Consider the following 23131-nt stretch of genomic DNA (forward strand, 5'->3'; position numbering starts at 1 on the left):
ATCGTTGTTGATATAATTTTACTCTCCGTTTAACAACGTTGCATAACAACAGATCGTCGGAAAATAAAAACTTTTTTCATCGATAGTTTAGACTTTTATTTAGATGAACAAACTATGGGTAAACAAGCAAAAAAAAAGTTTTTTTAAATGTTATTAAAAATTTTGTCATTAATTACCGAAAATTGTTTTAAATTTTGTAAAATAATTTAAAAAGTAACGGATAAACCATTCAAAAGTTTAAAATTTGTTACAAAAAAGTTTTTCAATCAATTTTCATTCAAAGTATTTTTGTATAAAATACATAACCTGGTCAATTATTTTGATTAATTACTTCCAAGACTTAGTATAAAATTTTGATGGTTTTCTTTTCACTCTACTGCCATCAATGTAATTCAGTGATTCGTATTTTCTTGTGTCTTACGACCATGATGCTGATGATGATGATGACAATTCTAAATTGGCAACGCACTCCAAAACAAATACTTCTGATAATTACAAAAATAACAATTTTTAAAAGTATGTGTCTCAATGCATTTTGACATTTGTTATAATTTTACTCTCCGTTTAACAACGTTGCATAACAACAGATCGTCGGAAAATAAAAACTTTTTTCATCGATAGTTTAGACTTTTATTTAGATGAACAAACTATGGGTAAACAAGCAAAAAAAAAGTTTTTAATGTTTTTAAAAATTTTGTTTGACCGAAAAAAAATTCTGTAAAATAATTTAATAACGGATAAACCATTCAAAAGTTTAAAATTTGTTACAAAAAAGTTTTGAGCATTCAAAGTATTTTAACTAACATAACCTAAACATAACCCACTTATCTCTTAATTGACTAGGTATAAAATTTTGATGGATTTTCCAAAGAGAAAAGCTATTCAAAAAAGTAGAAGTGATTCGTGGAAATTTTTGTTATCTGGTTCAAAGCCTGAAATGAATGGAAACAGGTAGTCCAAAACAACTTTTAATTTAATTAAAAAGATAAAATTTTTAACAATCATTATTTTTTCTCTTTTTTTTACAGGCAATCTCAGACTTGCTGTTGGGCGTTTTCTGCATGCCATTCACATTGGTGGGACAAATTCTGAGGAATTTCGTCTTCGGCAAAATAATGTGTAAGCTGATACCGTACTTTCAAGGTGAGTAAAAATACTTTACAAGGTTTCGCAAAAAAAAAAATTGATTAAAGCTTTCTAATTTTAACAAAAAAAATAATTATTTAATAAGAGACCTTGACTTGCTTCGTCGTAGTATGACTTTGATGAAAAGACAAAAATAAAATTTTTCATAAAAAAATCGCAATTTCATGCAAATAAAACATCATAAAGGTTAATTGATGTCGCAGACAAATTTTTGAGACGGTCGTTTGGTTTTTGTTTTGCATAATTTTATATAGACAAGAAGGTATTTTATCTGCTTTTGCACGTCTATTTATGCATCATAACACGACTTTGCAAAAACAATTAATCGTTTGGGTCTGATATACGCATTATTATCGTAAAAATCAATTACGACGATAGTCACGTCCTCGCTTGCTGATAACCAATCATTGATCCTTTTTCAAGGCAAATATAACAAGTATCATGATGATGTAAGTTTACCCAACAACATACAAGCGTTCGCAAACAAATCCCCGAAATTTCATATTTAATCTTTTGTGATGTGATACCAAGACCCGATAACGATTTCAGCAAATAATCCTTCTTGAGTTTTTGTTGTCAAGAAACGACCGTAGTAGTAATAACGCTTTATGACGAGTTGGCTGATGAAAAATACCCAGAATTTGATGCATATGAAATTCATGGAAACCGTGCATCACTCAGTTTTCATATTCAGTTTACAATTTCAATTTTAGTTTTGATTGGTTTAAATTTTAAAACTTCTTTAAAAACAATTTTTGTTTGTTTGTAAAGCAAGTTACCAAAATGATTAATTTTGGGTGCAGGAAAAGTCGGAGTTGCAGACAAACTTTTCAAAAGCAATCAATGTTAATTTACTTTGGCGTTACGTTACCACAGATAGTTGCGAAAATTATCCGATGAAAAATACCTGGAGGGAAATAAAACGAGGATATAACGGAAGCAGTAAAAAGTGCAAAGAATGAAAAGTTTGTAGTTTATGAAGAAAATGAATTGAGTCTATAGTGAATATCTTTATTTATTCTGAGTTACTTTGACGTCTTGTAGATATATGATATAAGATGAACAAGATAGGATTATTGCATCCACGGTGAAACCATTTAACTAATGATAGATTACGAAAAGTGCTGGTTCCCATAGAAGCAAAACCAGATGAGACTCTCGATAAGACTCTGTTTGTGATAAAAATACCAATAAGAGTTGAAGTAGTTGTTAAGATAGTGCACTCAAAAAATCATCGTTATTGAAGCTTGGCAAAAATATGCGTTTAAAAAAAGTTTCTAAGGCACCTAAAATATTAATTTAAAATTGGAAAATACGCAAAAAATATGCACTTATAGACGGAATTTAAAATTTTATGCATTAAAAAAATGCTATGAAAATAAGTATTTTTTTTTAATAATTTGTTTTTTTTTAAATCAAAATTTGAACATCTTAAAATTTTAAAATAAACTTATATGACCAAGTTATTCTAGAAATCATTTAATATTGACAGAAAATCAAACAAAATTGACAAAATATGCAAAAATTATGAAATTTTTGACTAAATATGCAAAATATGCACTAAAAGTCAAAATATACAAAATGAAGTTGTTCTCAATAGATTCGTAATTGCATGAAACGACAAAATAAAATATGCATTTACATATATTTGCCAAGCTTAGTTATCATGCATAAAGTGCAATATGACCCTTTTAGGCATTAAGGAGTGAATTACCATAACGAAAATGTGATAATTAATTCAAAGGAAAGCGACGTCATTGAAAAGCTTTTAAATCAAAGCGATGAGATACGTTATTAAGATAAAATAACGATGTAACTAACAAAAAAGTGCAACAATTAAGATTGAAACAAGAGCCAAAGGTGCACTTTCTTCACAATCTTTCTGACATAACGAATAACTGGTTGCTACATTTAAAAAAAAACACGTAACTTTTTTTCATCATTATAAACAGCTTATTTTTTTGAGCGACTTCTTTGAAAAAACCAGTTGTTGAGTGGGCAATAGTTAACAAGGTATTAAGGAGATAATCCAATAACTTAGCTTTCGTTTTAAATTTTAATTAGCTAAAAAAACACGCTGGATGGAAAAACAACAATAAACTTTTACAATGGAATTCAGAATTTCTGTTTTCATTCAAATTCAAGCAATATTCAGCAATTCAGACAAAACAAAATGGGGGATGATGTAGATGCCACACTGGATCCAAGATGGCTTGATAACAAAAATTAATGTTTTAATTGATGATTCTCAAAGTCACAAATGATTCTCTTTCTTAAATTTCACCTAAATTTATAAAAAAATAAAATTAAATCAAGTACTCAAATTAACTCCAGTTCTCAATCCTCACCTAGAAGAATAAAATTACATGTTTCTTCGTTCGCTTATTCTTTCAGAGTGAGGTTTTTCTTAATTTTTGTGACGTTTAGCGTAAAAATCTAAATCAAATTGTTCATAGGACAATTTTTTAAAAAAAATTATCAGGTAATATTGTTCATTATTTTTGATTTAAAAAAAATGGTCAAAAATCGTACTTATTGAAGTATAAAAGTTCAGAAGCCTCACCAAATTTCTTTAAAAATGATCTTATTTTATCAGAAATTTTGTTCTCTTTCCAACGATAAAACATTTCCAGCAAAAAAAAAAAAATAAAGTTGTAGTTCAGCAATTGTTGATACTTTTAATAAAGGCCTAAAATTAAACTTACCTGAAAATTTATTTGAGATTGTTACTCAGCAATTTCCATCCAATTGCTATAACATTAAGACAATTTTGCTTGTCAAATACCACGATGATGCATCCTGAAACCTAACCCACACAAAAATTTTACAAGTTCTATGAAAAGTCTGACTGGTTTTCCTGCTCGTTCATTCATCTAGTTCATAAAACAAGACAAAAGGCGAAAATATTTTGCTACCTGGTTTCACATGTTTTTGCAAATTTCGCCGCAAAACAACGATGTTGGCTTTTGTTTACAAATAACCTGGACGCCCTCCGGCTCGATGTAAAACATCAATTACATTTTCACACACAGAAAATTCCATTCATGCCTCAATTAAATTAAATTTCGTCTGAAAGTAAATCAAAAAAGGTATGATTTGTGCTCGCAGAAACGCCACATGACCTTTTGCATACCGTAGCTTCAATCACGCAAACCCTCAACGTGAAAAATGTCTGTCAAACAAAATTTTATTTCTGGCTTATTCATGTTATTCAAATGATTCCAGCAAATCACGCCATATTAGCTTGCTGTGGCAATGCGGTCTAGACATCAATTCCTTCAAATTATAAATCGGTTACATGTAATTTATTATTAAACGCGTAGATTGTATTAGGAGACTGTCTGTAAAGTTGACGGTTGTACCAGTTATTGGTGCGTGACAATCAATTTGCGTCTCTCAACGGAATATAGAACTTTTTGGTACTCATCACTCTTATCATTTATTCATAAATGGTAATTTAGTAACTTTTCTTATGAAATAAAAGTTAACTTGACAATTTTTTTTTGTCAAACATTTTTTTTTACATGATTAATTTTTTTTTTGACAAACTTTTTCATTACTGCGATGAATAATGAAACTCATAGTATTAACTTAACACGTCGTTAAATACCTGAGTAAATTTTAAGGGGAAGGCAATCTGTGGGAAATGAAGATAACAAGAAACGACATTGCTTGATGAAAATCGTTTAACAGTCGGTTTAATATTTATTGTGCTGTGATGAAGTAATTTTCTCAGTTGACAAAGAATTTATTTATTTATGAGAATTATTTGCTCTAATTATTTAATGGAAACAAAAGGAATTTGTATGAAAAAGGATTTGCAAGAAGACATCTACACGTTGCATTAAACAAGTAATCTCACAAAGGAAAAGTCATTAGAGCCGACTGCAATTGAATTGTGTAAATAATTGAAGTTTTAAATTGTTTCTAAAGCATTTTATATTTCTTTAATTGATTTTGAAGTGCATTTAGTGTTTTTTTTATTTTAAACTTGACAATTGTTTAAAAATTTAAATTAAAAAAAAAAATGGATAGATTTTTTTCTGTTTTGGGATATGCACCCTATGGGCGAAAAAGGGGTCAAACTAACGCCTTAGAAGATAAATTAATCCCTTAAGAGGTAAATTAGACCGCTTTAGAGGTTTATTTGATCCCTTAAGAGGTCAAATAATCTCCTAAGGAGTTTATTCGATCTCTTCAAGAGATTTTCCTGACCCCTTGGGAGGTTAATTTGACCCGTTTTGAAAGATCAAATTAACCTCCTAAGAGGTTAGAGTAACGACTTTAAGAGGTCATATTAACTCTTTAGGAAATAAATTGACCTCTTATGGGGTCAAATTTATCACTTAGAGGGTTAATTTATCTTCTAAGGCGTTAGGTTGATCCCTTTTTGCCCAGAGCCTAATAGGACGAAATTACCTTTTTTAAGACCCTGGGGTCTTCAAAATAAAGCCCTCAAAGTTTTCCATTGAAAATTTTCGATTATTCTTTTAATTGGAAAGAAAAAATTTTTCCAAATAATAAAAATTTCATTAAATCTTCATGTAAAACTTTGAGGGCTTTATTTTCAAGACCCCAGTGCCTTAAATAAATAAAGGTTATTTCGACCCATTAGGAGGGCAATGAAGTTTACATTTCAAATTTTCAAGTACGTTCATAGATGAATATTCCGTTTCATATTAACATAGAAACGTTCAGATAACCCAGTAGGATGAAATAACTATTTTTTAAGGCCCTGGGGTCTTAAAAATAAGGCCTTCAAACTTTTACATCGAGAAATTCGGAAATTTTTATTTTTTTAAAAAAATGAAAAAAAATATTTCCAATGAAAATTTCGGAATTTTTCCATGTAAAAGTTTGAGGGCCTTATTTTCAAGACCCCAGGGCCTTGAAAAAGGTAATTTTGTCCCGCTGGGAAGTAAACACTACACTTTTTAATTCACATTTGTAATATTTTGCAAACCAGAAATTTAGTTATTACGTTACAAAATTCATATGACAAAGTCATTAAATCCATACAAATTTTGTAACGCTATAACTCGATGTCTGGTTTACAAAATAAATTTTAAATTGCTGTCTGTATGCGAATACGACACTGAAATCACAACAATTTTAGTTTATATCGCTTTAATGAAATTAAATCTGAATCATAAAAATAATAAATAAATAATAATGGTCCTCTTGAAAACAATTCCGCATTTAAGCCTAAGGGATTCATTTTATTATTTATTGTTATTTTTCCATTAAATATAAATAAAAATAGCTTTTAAATTTGATGAATTTTTTACATGCTCCAAAAATTTCACTTACACTGAAATTATTAATTTACAACAAATAATTACCTACAGGATTTTATTGTCATTTTTTTAATAAATTGACCTAATTATCATGAATTTCGAGCATCAATTATTTTTTTTAAATATTTTTCATTCGATTTATAATATAATTGTTTATATTTCCCGGGCGAAAAGGATAAATCGCACAACTAACATTTTTAACAAACTGAGAAAAATCGATTTAAAGTTTTGAACGGTTACAATGAATTGTAAAAATTTTTTAAAAACCTATTTCTTCATTTTTGGTTTTACAAAAGTAAATAATTGGCCACTAAAAACAATTTTTGTACAAAAAAAATTTTTATTTAATCTCTAAAGGGTAATACAGATTTTTTATTGAATCACAAAAGGATAAATTCTAATTTAATTAATTTTTTTATCATAGTAAAAATTTTAGTTATTTTAATTAAAAATAAAACGCACAATTGCACAAAATTTTTTATAAAAAATTAAATAAATTTTTTTAAGTTTTCCAATTTCTAAAATAATTTTTCCAAATTTTTTGGTTCAATTTTATTTTTATGTAATAACAGAAATAAAAAACACAAAAACATGAACAAAATAACGATTTGGAGAACTTTTTATATATTGACTTACTACCAATTTTCATTTATTTGAAATTTATTAATTTACAACAAATCTTTCTTTCTATAAATTGTATTTTTCAAAAATTTTTGCAAATTCTCAATTATCTTTAAATACTCGTCTGAAGGCATATTTTCTTGTTTTATTCTTAACTATTTTGTCAAAAATTCAGTTTATATCCTTTTTGCCCGGGATTTCATTAATGACCATGTTATTTAAACAGGCGACGCGGATAAATAATAATGCAAAATAATGAATAATTTTAATGCAATCTCGCTTCATTATGCATGACTGAAAATAATTATGAAATTAGGCGTGAAAATGAATTGAATAGTAATTTATCCGATATTGTAGGAAACTCATTCAGCGGTTTCTTTGAAGCAGTAATTTTGGTTTTCTAATGAAGTTTAATTGGGTTAAAATGAGAATTATGGCGCCAGTTGTTACAGACTTCAAAAATTTATTAAATTATTTTTTTTAAATTATTTTAAGTTAAATAATTTTTTTTTAATATTTTGCATAGGGCATATTTTAAATTTTTGTCCCAATGCACATTGTTAATTTTTAATTGAATTATTAATTATTTGAACTCATAATTCAAAATTTTAGATATTTTAATTAAAAATGAAATAAAATTTAATTATTTAAAAATGGCGTCATCCATTAAAGAAAAAAATTTTAGTTATTTTAATTAAATTTACGCCCCCCCCCCCCCCCCCCCCCCTTAATGAAAAGGAAATTTTTAATTATTTAAAAATAAAAATTTGAATTCAAAAACTCAAATTAAATTACTTCAAAAATTATTTTAAATAATTCAAAACGAAAAATTTTTAAATTTAATTTATTTTTACGACGTCGTATTTCTGTTTATTTAAATAAAATATGAAACCCCCCCTAAACTTTGATGATTAATTAAATTCATTTATTAAATTGAAAAATTTTAATTTTTTTATTGATTTAAATAACTAAAATTTTGAATTTATACAATTTTTTAAATTTTTTCTTGATGCATATTTAATTTTATTTTTTATCCCAGTGCACAATGTATTTTAAAAAATTATGAATTTAAATTTTTTTAAATTTATTTTTAATAAATCAAAATCAATTTTCATGAATTTTGAATTTTTGAAAATTTTTTCCCGATGCATATTTAAAATTTTTAGGCCCAAGGTGCATTTTGAAAATTTTGCCTAATGCACATTTTAAATGAAGTTAATTTTATTATTTTAAAAAATTTAACTACAAAATTAATTAGAGTATTATTTCTCTTAAAATGTAATTAAATTTAATTTAAAAAAATAAAATTGAAAAACCTTTTTTGAATAAAAAAAAAAATGAAATTTTTTAATTTTATTGAAAAAAAAATAATTTTATTCAAAAAAAAAAAAAATTTCCTCTATTATTTCCTTTTTATGTAATTTTTTGTGCTTTAATTTTTTTTTTAATTAAAATGTCAAAAAATTTCTCTTACATTGTAATCTAAAAATTTATTTAAACAATGTTTAAAGAGGACCTTTAATTTTTTCCTCCTCTTCCTCGAACAAAATGTATCACTCAAAACTGACATGCCTCACTCAATGTCTTCAATTTGCCAAAAATTTTAACATGTACCAAAAACTGTGTTTGTGAAAGCCCAAAACGCAAATAAAATGTAACCCATAAAAACGAACATCACACTTTTTGCAAGTCAAATGAGCCAAAGTGACATCTTCGATGCGTGTTTCTTGCTCATTCCCACAAAAAAAATAATTATAACATAAATTCTCATGAAAATTTTAATAATATGCCAAAAAAAATGTCTCTTTGCAGCATCTTCGGTATCTGTTGCTGTGTGGACTCTCGTTGCCATCTCACTGGAACGCTATTTCGCCATTTGTCGTCCATTGTCCTCGCGTCGCTGGCAAACACGATCGCACGCCTACAAAATGATTGGTGTCGTGTGGTTTCTCAGTTTGTTGTCGAACTCGCCGTTGGTCTTTGTGCAGCAATTGCAGCCCATGAAAAATACCGGTAAGCAAATTTTTATCATTTTTTCGCATTTTTTTGATGAAATTTAATTTTTTTCAGCTTCTGAGGCGATGAAATGTCGCGAAGTATGGCCAAGTCGATCCTCCGAACGAACTTATGTGATTTTCCTGGATATCGCGTTGCTGCTTATTCCGCTCCTCTCGATGGGAATCGCTTATTCGTTGATTGTTTCCAAGTTGTGGCGTGGTTTGCGACGCGAAATGAAGCACACAACATCAAAAAGTTTCCATTGTGAGTTTTTCCTTGTAACGGGTAATCGAGTGTAAATGACGATTTTGTTCCGCATTTCAGTGCAAGAGCAATCTCCGAGTCTGCTGAACAACGAAAATGGATTGCTGATACACAATGGGACGCTTTCCGAGCCGCTTACCTGCACAACATCGCTTAATCTGCCAAATAAGACAAACAACCGAGTTATGCAGTCGACGCAGTATTTGAACCAGTACAATGGAGCGTCGGGCAAACAATCGTCATCCGTGTTTGTCGGTCGAAAAAGTAAATTTTCGAATTCGACGAGGTATCAAAAGACGTCAGCGACGCATTTTCTGCAGCAGCAGCAGCAGCAACAAAATCAGAAAAAGGACACTGTCAAGTTGTGGTTACTCAAAGGTTTCACAACGGTGAGTGGGGTCTTTTTCAATTTCAAGCAATTTCCTGCTTGTTAACCTTTTGTCAATCAAAATTTTCGATCAAATTGTCTATTGCATTTCAAATCAAGCTTTTAATTTGTTTTTAAACGGTTTTTGATTTGAAATTACAAAGTCAACATTGGTTGATATTAAAAAGATGGAAAATTCTCGGGAAATGTGTGGAAATTCATAAATTTTCCGGAAAATTTTAAAACAAAAATTGCAAATAAAAATCAATTTTCAAGAAAATATTGAAAATTTGTTTTTTTTTTGCAAATTTTGTTTTAAAATTTTCCGGAAAATCAATTTTTAATAAAAATTTTCAAGAAAAAAATTGAAAAACAAAAAAAAATTTAAATAAAATAAAAAATTTTGAAAACTTGGAAAAACTTTTAAATTTATCGGAAAATTGAAAAACAAAATTCAAACCTTAAATTAAGATTAAAATTTAAATGAAAAATTTGAAAAAAAAATTTGGAAATATTTTTAAAATTTTCTTCAATTTTCCGAAAATTCGTAAAGTCAAAATTGTAAATTAAAAGTATAAAAAACCACAATTAAAAAATTATAAAATATTCAGTAAATAATTGAAAAAAAAATGAATAAAAATATTGAAAAAATTTGAAAAAAATTATAAATTTCCCGAAAAATTGTAAAAATTTCAATCTTAAACTAAAATTTAGGTTTTCATGAAAAATTTGAAGAAATTTAGGAAAAAAATTAAGAAAATTTGGATTTTTTTTTAGAATATTTATGAATTAAAAAAAAATCGTAAAGGATCTTAATTTTTAGAAAACACAAAAAATATTTTTTTTTATAATTTTCATGATTGAATAAATTTTCGTGGAGAATTCTTAATTTTTATGAAATTCAGAACAAAAAAAGGAATTTTTCGGAAAATTTTTAATAATTTAAAACAAGTTTGAAACAAGTTTAAAAATTTTTAGAACAAAAAAGTTGGAAAATTTTTGAAATTTTTTTTAAATTTTAACTAAAAATTATAAACAATTCATTTAGAAAAGTTATGAAAATTAAAAAATTATAAAAATTGTTATAACTATTAAAAATTAAATATGAATTTATAAAAATTTATTTTTTTTTAGACAAAACCACTCAAGTCTGCCTTAAAACCAACGAATCCCAGCCAAGTGAATTATTCGTCGTCACAGAACAAGGTACGGATGGCAACGGATGTCTCCATCACCGAAAGTGAAATGTGTGATGCGGCACCGGAAGCGAAAGATGAGCCATCTACGGAACCAAGACTACGACGACAAGCCATACGTTCAAATTACATGGACAAAAGTATCGAAGCCAAAAAAAAGGTTCGTCAATAAATTTGATTTTTTTTTTTATTTTTTTAATAATTCCTTTTTTTTCAGGTCATTCGAATGTTATTTGTGATAATTGTAGAATTTTTTGTGTGTTGGGCCCCACTTCATATCCTGAATACGGTAAGAAAAAAATTTTTTGACATTTTTTTGGCATTTTTCTCACATATATGAAAAGTTGACATTTCTAAAAAAAAAACGTCAAACATAAAAAATTAAGAGTTTACATGAGGAATTAACAAACTTTTGTTTTTTTAATGAAAAAAATTGTTTTTTAAAGACACTTGTGAGTTTCTGCGAAAAAAATTAACATTTATTGCGTAGCGGAAATTTTTTGACAATATGTCGCAAAAAAAAGAAGAGCGCTGAAGAGGAAATACGCCTTTTGACATTGAAACATTTTGTGTACCTGTCGTCTCCATTTCTCCGTTCTTGACAGGAAGCGGAACAACTTTAAAATTAAAATTCAAGACAAACAAAGGAAATCTCGTACATCCTAATCCTCCGTAAGAACTGATTATTCGTTGCTTAGGATAATTGGTTTCACATGCGAGTAATTCGATATTTTTCAAACCGCCTTCAAATTTTCCGTGATTTATGTCTCGCACATGAACGACATGAATTATGTCATAAATTTCATGAATGGAGAAATTGGACAAGGACAAAAACAACGAGACACGTGTACCGTTCAAAAGAAAGTCCTTTCTTTTGTTCAAATTTTGGTACCGGCTAATAAAATATGTAAAACGACCCCATAATGAAGGGTAAGGGACAACTTTTTATTGATATTATTCAATGGTTTAATCAAATTATTTTAACAAAAAAATAAAGGAATTGAGTGAAAAAGTGAAATTTTTGCAGTGAACCGAGAAAACAAGCACGTGGACAATGTTTTCTCGAAGAAATTCGTCATTTTGAATTTAATTTAACACTTGAATGATCCACGAGAATTTTTATTTTAAACTCTTGACAGAATTTTGGGACAAAAATTTTAACAAAAATCATTAAAAAAATTATTTAAAAAGTTTTTAAAACTTTATTTAATCGAGAAAAATATGAATTTCGATTAAAACTATTTTTCCTAAACATTTTTCGGTTCGTTTCTTCGGAAATTGTTCAGTACGGTAATTAAAGAGGTAGTGAAGCATTTTATTCAAGAAAACTTTTCAAACAAAAAAAAAAAAAAATTAAAGAAATATTTATTCTCCTCTTGAAAGTTGTTCTTCCTTATTTATGTTGATCTGGTTCAGGTGCGTTGCTTACTAAGGGCAAAAAATAAAATAAAATAAAATAAAATAAAATAAAATAAAATAAAATAAAATAAAATAAAATAAAATAAAATAAAATAAAATAAAATAAAATAAAATAAAATAAAATAAAATAAAATAAAATAAAATAAAATAAAATAAAATAAAATAAAATAAAATAAAATAAAATAAAATAAAATAAAATAAAATAAAATAAAATAAAATAAAATAAAAAAAAATAAAATAAAATAAAATAAACTAAAATAAAATAAAATAAAATAAAATAAAATAAAATAAAATAAAATAAAATAAAATAAAATAAAATAAAATAAAAAAAATAAAATAAAATAAAATAAAATAAAATAAAATAAAATAAAATAAAATAAAATAAAATAAAATAAAAAAAAAATAAAAAAAAAATAAAATAAAATAAAATAAAAATTAGATACAGCCCAGCTCTTTTTTTATAATGAATATTGAAAACTTTTTGCATGTATTGTTATTTGAAGGAAGATGTTTCTGATAACCATTAAGATATTTTCAACAAAATGAAAAAAAAATAGTTTTTTTTGTGCCTTTATTGTGCATAATTTTTTTTTTGTATTATTATGACACTTTTTATTGAGTGAAAAAAAAAATTATAAAAAAAATTTCACCAAAGAAAAAAAGAATAAAAATGCATTTTATTCAACCAACTCAGTGCACATTTTACGCTCCAATATAAAATAAAAAAAAAATTTGCCCAGTGTGCAATTTAAAAATTTTGACCCAATATACATTTTGAAATTTCTGCCTCATGCACAATTTGTAATAATTCTAACCACGTGCCATAATCATAATTTTCCTTGAAAATTAAACAAGAAAACGATTAAGTCTTTTTAATAAAAAAAATGAAATCCAAAATTAAACTAAAATATATTCCATCATGCGAACGTTTGATGTTTTTCACAAACGGTTGATTAAATTTTTGATTTGATTTCCACGAAAAAAAAAGTAAAATCGCCAGTTGGAAACTTTTTATTTATTTACCTTTTCTTTCACACTCGAACTACTCCTCAACTGCGATGCCTGCCAAACTTTCAAACGATAAACAACGAATGAAAACCCCAAAACAGAAGAACAAGAAAAATAATTTGTTTTCTTCGGGGAACACTTACAAACTTTTACTTTTTAAAATTCACAGGAAATTTATTTCGCATGCAAATTCAAAATAATAACGACGACTCGGATAAAATTGTAATAAATAAATCGACATACCAGCAATTTAATTAACGGAAAACGTGACAAAACTTTAACAAAAAAAAAAATTTAAACAAAGTTGCGGGGCGTTTTTACACCGCAAGTTACAAGGAAAAATTCTTTAATAAAATTTTTGTTTTTTTTTTATTGCGAGAAAATAAAAAAAAATATGGGGAAAAGAGTGATTTGGGATTATCAATAAATAAGAGAGAAAAATATAAAGAAAATGTTGATTTTTTTTTTAATTTTTTTTCTTTCCTTTGAATGAATTTTTTATTTTAAATTCATGAAAGTAAAAAAATGTTTCAGAATACTCTCGGCTTTTAACAGAGTGTAAAAAAATATTTTATTTATGCAGGATCATGTGTGGACGTTACACATGCAAACCATTTACCACAAAATAACGATGTTCGTTTGTGCACTTTTTCCAAGTTAATTAAAAGTGAATCATAAGCATGAATGTGTGTTTTTTTTTTCTAAGTGAAAAAAATGAAACAAAATTTTGGTTTTTGAATGAAATATTTGACAAAATCGTATTTTTTAATGAATTATAACTACCGTAATTTAAATAATTTTAAGAGAATTTAAAATCTATTCTCTTTAACTAAAAATTCGGAAATTTTCAATAATTTTGATTTTTTAAAAAATACTTTACTAAAATTTTTAGTCATTTATCATTATTTAAAAAAAAAATTAATTAAAAAATATTTGAAAAAAGATAAAAAATTATATTTCATATTTTTGTACTCCTCGCTTAACATTTTCTTACTCCTCATTTTATGAGAAATGTCTCTATAAAGTGATTTATTTTCATAATTTAAAAATTTTGAAACCCTTGCATTTGTTTGAAAAATAAAAGATAAACATGGTAAAAAATGGTTGCTGTATAAAAAATTTTACGATTTAAGCAGGGTTAGATATCTAAAATGTGCATTGGGACAAAAGTATTTAATGTGAATTTGGGTAAAAGTTGTAAACTGGGGCGAAATTTATTTTTAAATGTGTTTTAGGTAAAAAATTTTAAATATGCATTGGGTCAAAAATCTTGAATGTGCATTGGGAAAAATATTTTAAAATGTCAACTGGGGCAAATATCGATTCTATAATAATTTAAAAAGTTGTACGTACAAGAGAATGTCATATTTTCATATTTTTCCGCGAAATGTGACAGAGTTTTTCCCTCTAATTAAATCTCATGTCAATGCAATTTTTTTTTTACGAAATCTCTTGCGTAATAAAAAATTCCTTTCAGTGTAAATGTTTGGTTTGTATTAAAAAAAAAGTTTTTTTTTAGGTTTATCTGTATTCACCAGCCTTTGTGTATTCATACTTCAACAATACCGGGATTGCACTGATTCAATTGATGGCGTACATCAGTTCGTGTTGCAATCCAATTACATACTGCTTCATGAATCGCAGATTTCGCGCGGCATTTCTTGCCATTGTCAATTCATACAAATGCAGGTGAGTGTTTTTCAAGTCTATTTTTTAAATGAAAAAGCTCTACATTAAAAAAAAACTCACTTTTGTTGAAAATGAAAAAAAAAAATTGAGAAGCATGCATTTTTTGCAATTATTTTATGTCGAGGATTTTTTACATGATGTTGCTTAGTCTAGCAAAAATATCTTTTTGTGTCGCATTATTTTTTTTTATCTACGAATGCCATTGAAAAATGCTCTTTTCTCTTGCAGTTCATGCATCAGATGCAACGCAGATGCCGGAGATAACGAGTGTGCACAATCACAAATGTACAGCCTCAACAATCGAAATTTTATGCCAGTACCATGCAATTCCGATGCATCAAATAACTCAAACTCGGGCATTTTTGCCGGCAGAAATAGTGGCTTGCAGCGTTCTGGTATGCTTTTCATCAAGTAATTTTTTTTTTCGTCAGAAAAATATTTTCATTTGTCCACAGAGCTTCTCGTGTTGAACGACGAGGATCGTGTTTAGCAGCGGCTCAGACCACGTGAACAGCTCCGTATCGGTTGTCACTTCGGCAAGTTACAATCGAATATCACAGGTAATTTTTTTTTAAAATTAAAATTAAAATTAAAATTAAAATTAAAATTAAAATTAAAATTAAAATTAAAATTAAAATTAAAATTAAAATTAAAATTAAAATTAAAATTAAAATTAAAATTAAAATTAAAATTAAAATTAAAATTAAAATTAAAATTAAAATTAAAATTAAAATTAAAATTAAAATTAAAATTAAAATTAAAATTAAAAATTATTAAAATTATTAAAATTATTAAAATTATTAAAATTATTAAAATTATTAAAATTATTAAAATTATTAAAATTATTAAAATTATTAAAATTATTAAAATTATTAAAATTATTAAAATTATTAAAATTATTAAAATTATTAAAATTATTAAAATTATTAAAATTAAAAATTATTAAAATTAAAATTATTAAAATTAAAAATTATTAAAATTATTAAAATTATTAAAATTATTAAAATTATTAAAATTATTAAAATTATTAAAATTATTAAAATTATTAAAATTATTAAAATTATTAAAATTATTAAAATTATTAAAATTATTAAAATTATTAAAATTATTAAAATTATTAAAATTATTAAAATTATTAAAATTATTAAAATTATTAAAATTATTAAAATTATTAAAATTATTAAAATTATTAAAATTATTAAAATTATTAAAATTATTAAAATTAAAATTATTAAAAAATTAAAATTAATCAAAATTAATAAAATTATTAAAATTATTAAAATTAATTTTTTTTTAATTTTTCTTTAGATCATCGAAACAGATCCATCAGATGCTTCATTTCGTTTTCGAATCACGTGGTCAAAACATTGCTCGGTGCGTTATAATTGCAGCAAATCCAGTAAAAATGGCAGCAGTAACAATGGCGTTAATGGCAAATTACTCACCATTAACGGGAATGGCGTTTCAGGTTGTGAAAATGAGCGTTACTCATAGTTGATTGAACCAAATTGGTAACAAAATCTATAAAAATCTTCCCTTATTCTCGTTGTACTATTCGAAAAAAAAAGTTTTACTAAAAATTGTATAAAAAAAAAATGTAAAAAATATTTTTCTAGATGAAAAATTAATTAAAATGAACGAAAATTATTTAATAATTAATTTTTCAAAGACAATTTGTGATAAAATTCATTCGTGCAAAAAAAAAAAATATTATTTCATCATAAAAAGTTGTTGAATCATGACATCTCCTTTTATTATTATAAATAGTTATGAATTAAACTTTTTGCATTATTTCATCGTTAAGGTGAAAATGAGAAATAAATTGCACAGAAAATACGTGCTTTTTGCTTTTGTATTGCTTAAAAAGTTTTTCTTGCCTTTTCATTTTATTTATATTTTTTTTTTTTTATTTTAAAATTGAAATAAAATCTCAACTGATTTTAATTGCATTTCACATCATTCGTTATTGAAAGCGAAAGAAAAAAAATTAAAGGCGAACTTTGCACGCACAGCAAAAAATAATAAATTTCTGCCCTCTCACGAACTTCATGACATATTTATCTGTTTTTCCTTCTTTATTATTATTGGTATCGTAAAGAAGAATAAAACTGGTAGTAGATTGTAATAAACTGTCGTCGCACATATTTATATCGGATGCGAGTTGGAGACAAAAATACACAAAAAAAAACGAGACAAATAATTTCAAGAGGTGAAAAAGTGAGTTTGAATAGTTTTTTTAAGCTGAATAAATTCTGAGACGATCATTAAAAAAATTATGAAAATGAAAAAAATCATCATTTTTATAGAAATGATATGAAACATAAATATTCGAAAACATTTTCAATACTTTGACATTTTTTTCTGATGAATAAAAAGAGTTTTTTTGTAAAAAGAGATTCACCATTTAATAAAAAAAGATACAGGTAAATATTGAAATGCTTTTGAGACTTTTTATTTCAAAAGCAAGACTATATAAGAGTTTTTGGTGTACAAAAAAAAAAAATAAAATGAAATAATATAAAAGCAGAAAAAAGCTTAAGAGCCCTCCATAGAGAATTTTAAACTTGAAAAACGGACTATTGGTTTTTTTAAGTCGACTCAATCGAAAGCACAAACAAGTAGTTGAGAAAAAAATAACAATTAGAAGTATCATAAAGACGTTCGAAATTTAAGAAAATAAAAATTTTATTAGATTTGAAATTAAAACTTGTAACTAATAAAATTCAATAAAATAAGTTTAATCCATTTTTTCCGTAAATAATTTTAAAAATTGTAATATTTCATATCATACTTCGATTCCTGTGATACATTTTCTAAAGTTAACTTTCGAAAATTAAGAATTTTTCAACATATTAAAAAAAATACAATTTTCGATTCCTGTGATATATTTTTTTTAAATAAAGCTACCAAATTTTTTTTGAACTTTTTGTCCCAGGCCAAAAGCCGAAAATCCAATGGAACAAAATTTTTTAATTTTTTATTTTTTTTTATATGCTTTTTTATTTAAATTCCAATGGTGTCTGTCTGTCATCGTGTCACGCTCTTAGTTCTCTACTGCCCTCAAGATGGCGCTGTTACTTTACAGTGCATTTGAGTAGCGTGCCCGTTGGTAATTCTGAGAGACCCAGAATGTGTGTTGGGGCAAGGTTTTAGAATATGCATTGGGACAAAGTTTTAGAATGTGCATTGGGGCATTGGAGCTTCGAGAAACTTCATAGAAGCTTCGAGAAACTTCATAGAATGTTCTCGAAACTTCATAGAATGTTCTCGAAACTTCATAGAATGTTCGAGAAACTTCATAGAAGCTTCATAGAAACTTCATAGAATGTTCGAGAAACTTCATAGAAGCTTCTAGAAACTTCATAGAAGCTTCGAGAAACTTCATAGAAGCTTCAAGAAACTTCATAGAATGTTCGAGAAACTTCATAGAATGTTCGAGAAACTTCATAGAATGTTCGAGAAACTTCATAGAATGTTCGAGAAACTTCATAAAATCTTCGAAAATTTTTTAAAACCTCATAAAATTTTAAGGAAATACATTTTTGTAATAACTTTAAAAAATTATAAAAAAAATATTTTAAAAAGATGCTTTTTTATTTGGGGCCCTAAAAAGTTGAAAATAAATGAAAGTTTTTCAAAATTTAAGCAAAAGAAAAAAGCATGCGAGGCCAAAATAAGTGAGAATAACTTCAAATGTAAGTGAAAAGTAGTTGAAATAAAATTGTTGGGCTCGAATGTCTTTTTGCTTTTGCTTAAATTTTAAAAAACTTTCATTTATTTTCAACTTTTTAGGGCCCCAAATAAAAAAGCATCTTTTTAAAATATTTTTTTTATAATTTTTTATTTTTGAAGAAGAAGAGTTGAATTCTTCTGAACACAATTTCAAGAAGTTTTCAATGTAGATACCTTAAAACCAACTAAAATATTGATTAACGACGAAAAACTGTTTAAATGATGTCATTTTGTATTAAAAAGTATTTCAAATTTTTTTTGTTGCCCCCCCCCATTTTAAAAAAAAAATTTTGGGACAAAAAAATTCGAAAAAAAATTTGGAGCGGCCTAAAATTATACTTTTTTTTATTAATGATGTTCAAAAAATCTTTAAACAAAAGAACATTTTTGTTCTTTAAACGACTTTTAAGAAAAATCGAAAGTTAACAAATTAAGTAAGAGAAAAAAAAATCGATAGTTAAGTATAAAATTGAGATGAATATTTTTTATTATAAAATTGATCATTTTTAACTAAAAACCTAAAATTTAAAAAATCAAGAATTTTTTTATAGTAAAACCATTAAAATATTTCTTTAAGAATTAAATTCCACGTGCAAAAATTAATGGCGTCTCCGATCAGCTGATATTTAGTTAACTCTTTTACTATAGATGTCGCTGTAGAATCATAAGATCAATAAAAATGTCTTTAAACACTTTTGTAAATCCTCTTAAAAACCACTTAATCACTCTAAAAATTGTTTCAATCTCCAAAATGCGACACGACACGATACAATCGAAAAATGGCCTAAAACATTCAACAACTTTTGTGGTAAATACTTCCTTTCCATTAAAAACTTGTTTCAAACTACTTTTTACTTTATACTATAAGAATGTAGATAAAAACTTAACTTTTAAATCTTCCTCTTTTTATAAAAACTAAGTAAACGACAAAATGTTGTATCAAAACTCGAAAATTGGAAACTTCCGTGAGAAGTACTAAACAAAAAAAATGTAATCAACTATGAAATAAATAAAAATTGTTCGAAAATGATTCGAAAAAGAAATAAATCAATCGAAATGAATACAAAAATTTTTTATTGGCGCCAAATTATTTTCCCGCCATTTTAGTAAGTATGTTTTTAATCTTTTCCATCTCTGGCTTCAAAAGATCCAAACGACTTTTAGTTTTTGGCACTAGATTATCGGACATCGTGTTAAAGCGTCGTCTGTAGTGAATGGCATTCCATGAAATATCGGGAGCACATTGAATTTCCTCAACTTTATCTTTTGGGTAATATCTAACGCGATAATCCGCCATTGTTTCAATTGTGACTCCAGCTTTTCGGAAATCTGCGTTAATTTTGAGCAATCTAATGCAAGAAATTTCGTTCTGATTGTAGGCAATTCTCGTTAAATTCGGTAAAGATCTTAAAATTGCACGAGAATCGATGTCCAAAAGATCATTTGTGTGAATGAAAAGCGTCTCGATAGAGGGCGCATCACGCAAAATCGTGATCGGAATCGATTTCAACAAATTATTTTGCAAATATAAAGTTTTAAGTTCCTTCAAAGCACTCAAATTTGCAACATTTTCAATTCTATTTTCAGCCAAATTTAAAAAATTTACTTTGGCATTTCCAGAAAATGTCGAATCCGGCAATTTTTCAATAAAGTTCCCCGCCAAGTCGATAGATGTCAGGTCCGTGCATTGCTTAAAGGCGTCATTGTCGATCTCCTCAATGCGTGAAGTTGTAATTTTCAGTTCTACAATTTTCGGAAAGGATTTGCAAATGTCGTCCATCAGCAGAGGAATCGATGAGGAATGAAGAAAGACACGATGAACAGCGTTTACGTCACTTGCAGTCGGCTGGAAATGCGGATGGGTGCGATTCGTGATGACTTGATGTAAGGTACAGAGATCTCCGGTCATTTGACACTCGTAATGCGGGACCTCATCACTGGTTACGAAGCCAAAAAGACTAAAAACGAGTAAAATTGAAACCTTTCGTGAGGAAAACATTTTTGCTACTAACGAATTTTGCCTAAAAATGAGACATTTTTGAGGTTAATCTTATCAAATTGTTATTTTTTTCGCGATTCTACCAAAAATTTATCAATTAATCTCGATCTATTGTTAAATTTTTCGTGAAATCAGAGCAGATTAGATAATTCGATATAAAAATTGCGATTTTTTAATGTCTTACTTTAGTATTTTTTCAGTAAATCCACGATGAAGCAACTTTTCGTAGCAATTTTGCTGTTCCACGTCGTGTTTGGTGACGATGAAAATCCCGTTTTTTGGTGCCGCAACGACGATGAAGGCTATTGTCGCTTCAATAATGTCCAATTAACTGCTGATGCTCCATATTGGCGACCCGCTGCCGAAAATACTGCTGGCGTGAGGAAAGTTGCGTTCGATAGTTCATCAATTCCCGTCTTTTCCGACGATATTTGCAAAACTTTTTCCAATCTGGAGGAAATTTCCGCTCGTTCCGCGATGATTGAGGAATTTATCGAGAATGCCTTTCACTCGTGTGCCAACTTAAAAGTGCTGGATTTCCAGGGAAACGCCATTCGCTCGATTGACGAAGACGAATTTCGATCTTTGACGAAGCTGGAGACGATTCGACTCGACAGTAATCGCTTGGAGACACTTCCTTCGAATATTTTTGTGAATCAAGTTAACCTCAAATCGTTATTTTTGGGCGTAAATTACTTGCAATCGTTCCCGGCATACCTCCTGCAACGAAATACGGAACTCGAGGAATTGTACATCCACACGAATGACTTGCTGGACTTGGATTTCCGGAAATTGCTTGAATATCTGCCGAATTTGAAGACTATCGAGTACAATGCGAACCAATTTTCATGCATTCATGTCGCTGAAATGAATCGCGCCTTCAAAGAAGCTGGCGTTTCGGTGAATTTGATCGCTTTTGCTCGAACTCGGTACTATCCGCAAGTGAAAGTGGGCGATATTTTGTGCTCTGAGGATATTTCGTGGTCCGGATCGTACTACAGAACGGCATTTAACGTCTTGAATGACATCGATAACGTGCTGTACACTAAAAAAGAGGTGAAAAACATGATAAATGCCGCAATTGAGGAGAGCACGGTCGAATTAAAGCACGAAATTGAGCAGTTACGTGTTTTGCTCGACGCAATCTCGCGTAAAATGGACTAATAAAGACTTTTTCTAATTGAAAGTTGCATGCCAAGTTGTGTTTTTTGCACTTTTCGTGTGAAATTAGGTCAGTTTATCGCTGAAAATCGTGAGAAAATGTTCAATAAAGTTATTTTTACGACAATTTGCTTGATGCAACTGCATTCTTACCTGCAATTGACTCTAAGCGAGCCTTCCCTTCCGATTTTTTGGTGCAAATTCAACGTCAACGAGCGTTGTTGTGACTTTAACAACGTTTTTCTCAACGAAACGCACTTTTTATTCCAACCAGCGGCGGAAAATGTCTCAGCTGTGAAGAAAATTTCGTTTAATTCGTCATCCGTTCCCGTCCTCGGTGACAGTTTATGCAAAACTTTTCCCCATTTGGAAGAATTTCACTTGCGAAAATCGAAATTGCGTGAAATTCGGGTCTCAGCACTCGTGGATTGCACAGTCCTTCGTTCCTTATATCTCATTGGGAATGACTTGGAAACACTCACTGAAGGAATTTTCGATGCAAATCTAAATTTGGAAAAACTTTATTTAAATATAAATTTCATTCGTTACTTACCGCCGAAAATTTTTGCTCCTTTGAAACGCTTGAAAATTCTTCATTTGCAGGACAATAAATTGACAAATCTCGATCCGATGCTTTTTCAGCAGAATTTATTGCTGGAACAACTTGTCATTCATACGAACGACTTGCTGGAAATTGATGAAAAAAATCTTCTCAAATTTCTGCCGGAACTGAAGAAAATTGGATATAACAATAATTTGCTGCCGTGCGACAGAGTTGATGAAATTATGAGACGATTTGCCGAAAAAAATGTCAAAGTTCACAAAGATTTTTCGTATCGCAAGCGATTTCATCCGCAAGAGGAACTTTACTCGGATCTGCTGTGTTTGGATGAGATGTCGTGGATGACAGTGCATTACCGCAGAAAATTGATGGGAGATGTGAACGAGTTGTCGAATAATTGTAATTGTATTGTCAAGGAAGAGAAATGTGATCAAAGTTTGATTTTGAGTCTCTGAAAGGAAAAAATAAATTAAAATTATCGGTTAAAAATTTATTTTCTTTATCTTAAAAAGTTCAAAAATTTTTATTTTTTTTTTTCGTAAGATATCTTAAATATTCATTTTTCTTTTTTAATTTCTATAATTTGTTTTAAATTATTTGAAACAAAAAATAAATTTTTAAAATTTTGAATCATTTTTTTTTAATTTTTTCTTCAAAAAAAAAAAATTATTT

General features: G+C 27.5%; 1 protein-coding gene across 1 annotated transcript in view; it reads left to right on the forward strand.

Moving 5' to 3' along the window:
* The window catches only part of LOC134835461 (neuropeptide SIFamide receptor-like), a 30438-nt gene extending 13939 nt beyond the window's left edge, over nucleotides 1-16499 (forward strand). The window contains exons 2-11 of the mRNA XM_063850339.1: nucleotides 1029-1143; nucleotides 8877-9077; nucleotides 9135-9326; nucleotides 9387-9715; nucleotides 10828-11049; nucleotides 11107-11178; nucleotides 14836-15005; nucleotides 15234-15400; nucleotides 15461-15489; nucleotides 16314-16499. Coding sequence (XP_063706409.1) covers nucleotides 1029-1143; nucleotides 8877-9077; nucleotides 9135-9326; nucleotides 9387-9715; nucleotides 10828-11049; nucleotides 11107-11178; nucleotides 14836-15005; nucleotides 15234-15400; nucleotides 15461-15489; nucleotides 16314-16499 — 1683 coding nt within the window. The remainder of the gene's footprint in view (nucleotides 1-1028; nucleotides 1144-8876; nucleotides 9078-9134; nucleotides 9327-9386; nucleotides 9716-10827; nucleotides 11050-11106; nucleotides 11179-14835; nucleotides 15006-15233; nucleotides 15401-15460; nucleotides 15490-16313) is intronic.
* The last annotated feature ends 6632 nt before the right edge of the window (nucleotides 16500-23131 follow it).

This window comes from Culicoides brevitarsis, chromosome 3, assembly GCF_036172545.1.
Source record: "Culicoides brevitarsis isolate CSIRO-B50_1 chromosome 3, AGI_CSIRO_Cbre_v1, whole genome shotgun sequence".
NCBI classification, from domain to species: domain Eukaryota; kingdom Metazoa; phylum Arthropoda; class Insecta; order Diptera; family Ceratopogonidae; genus Culicoides; species Culicoides brevitarsis.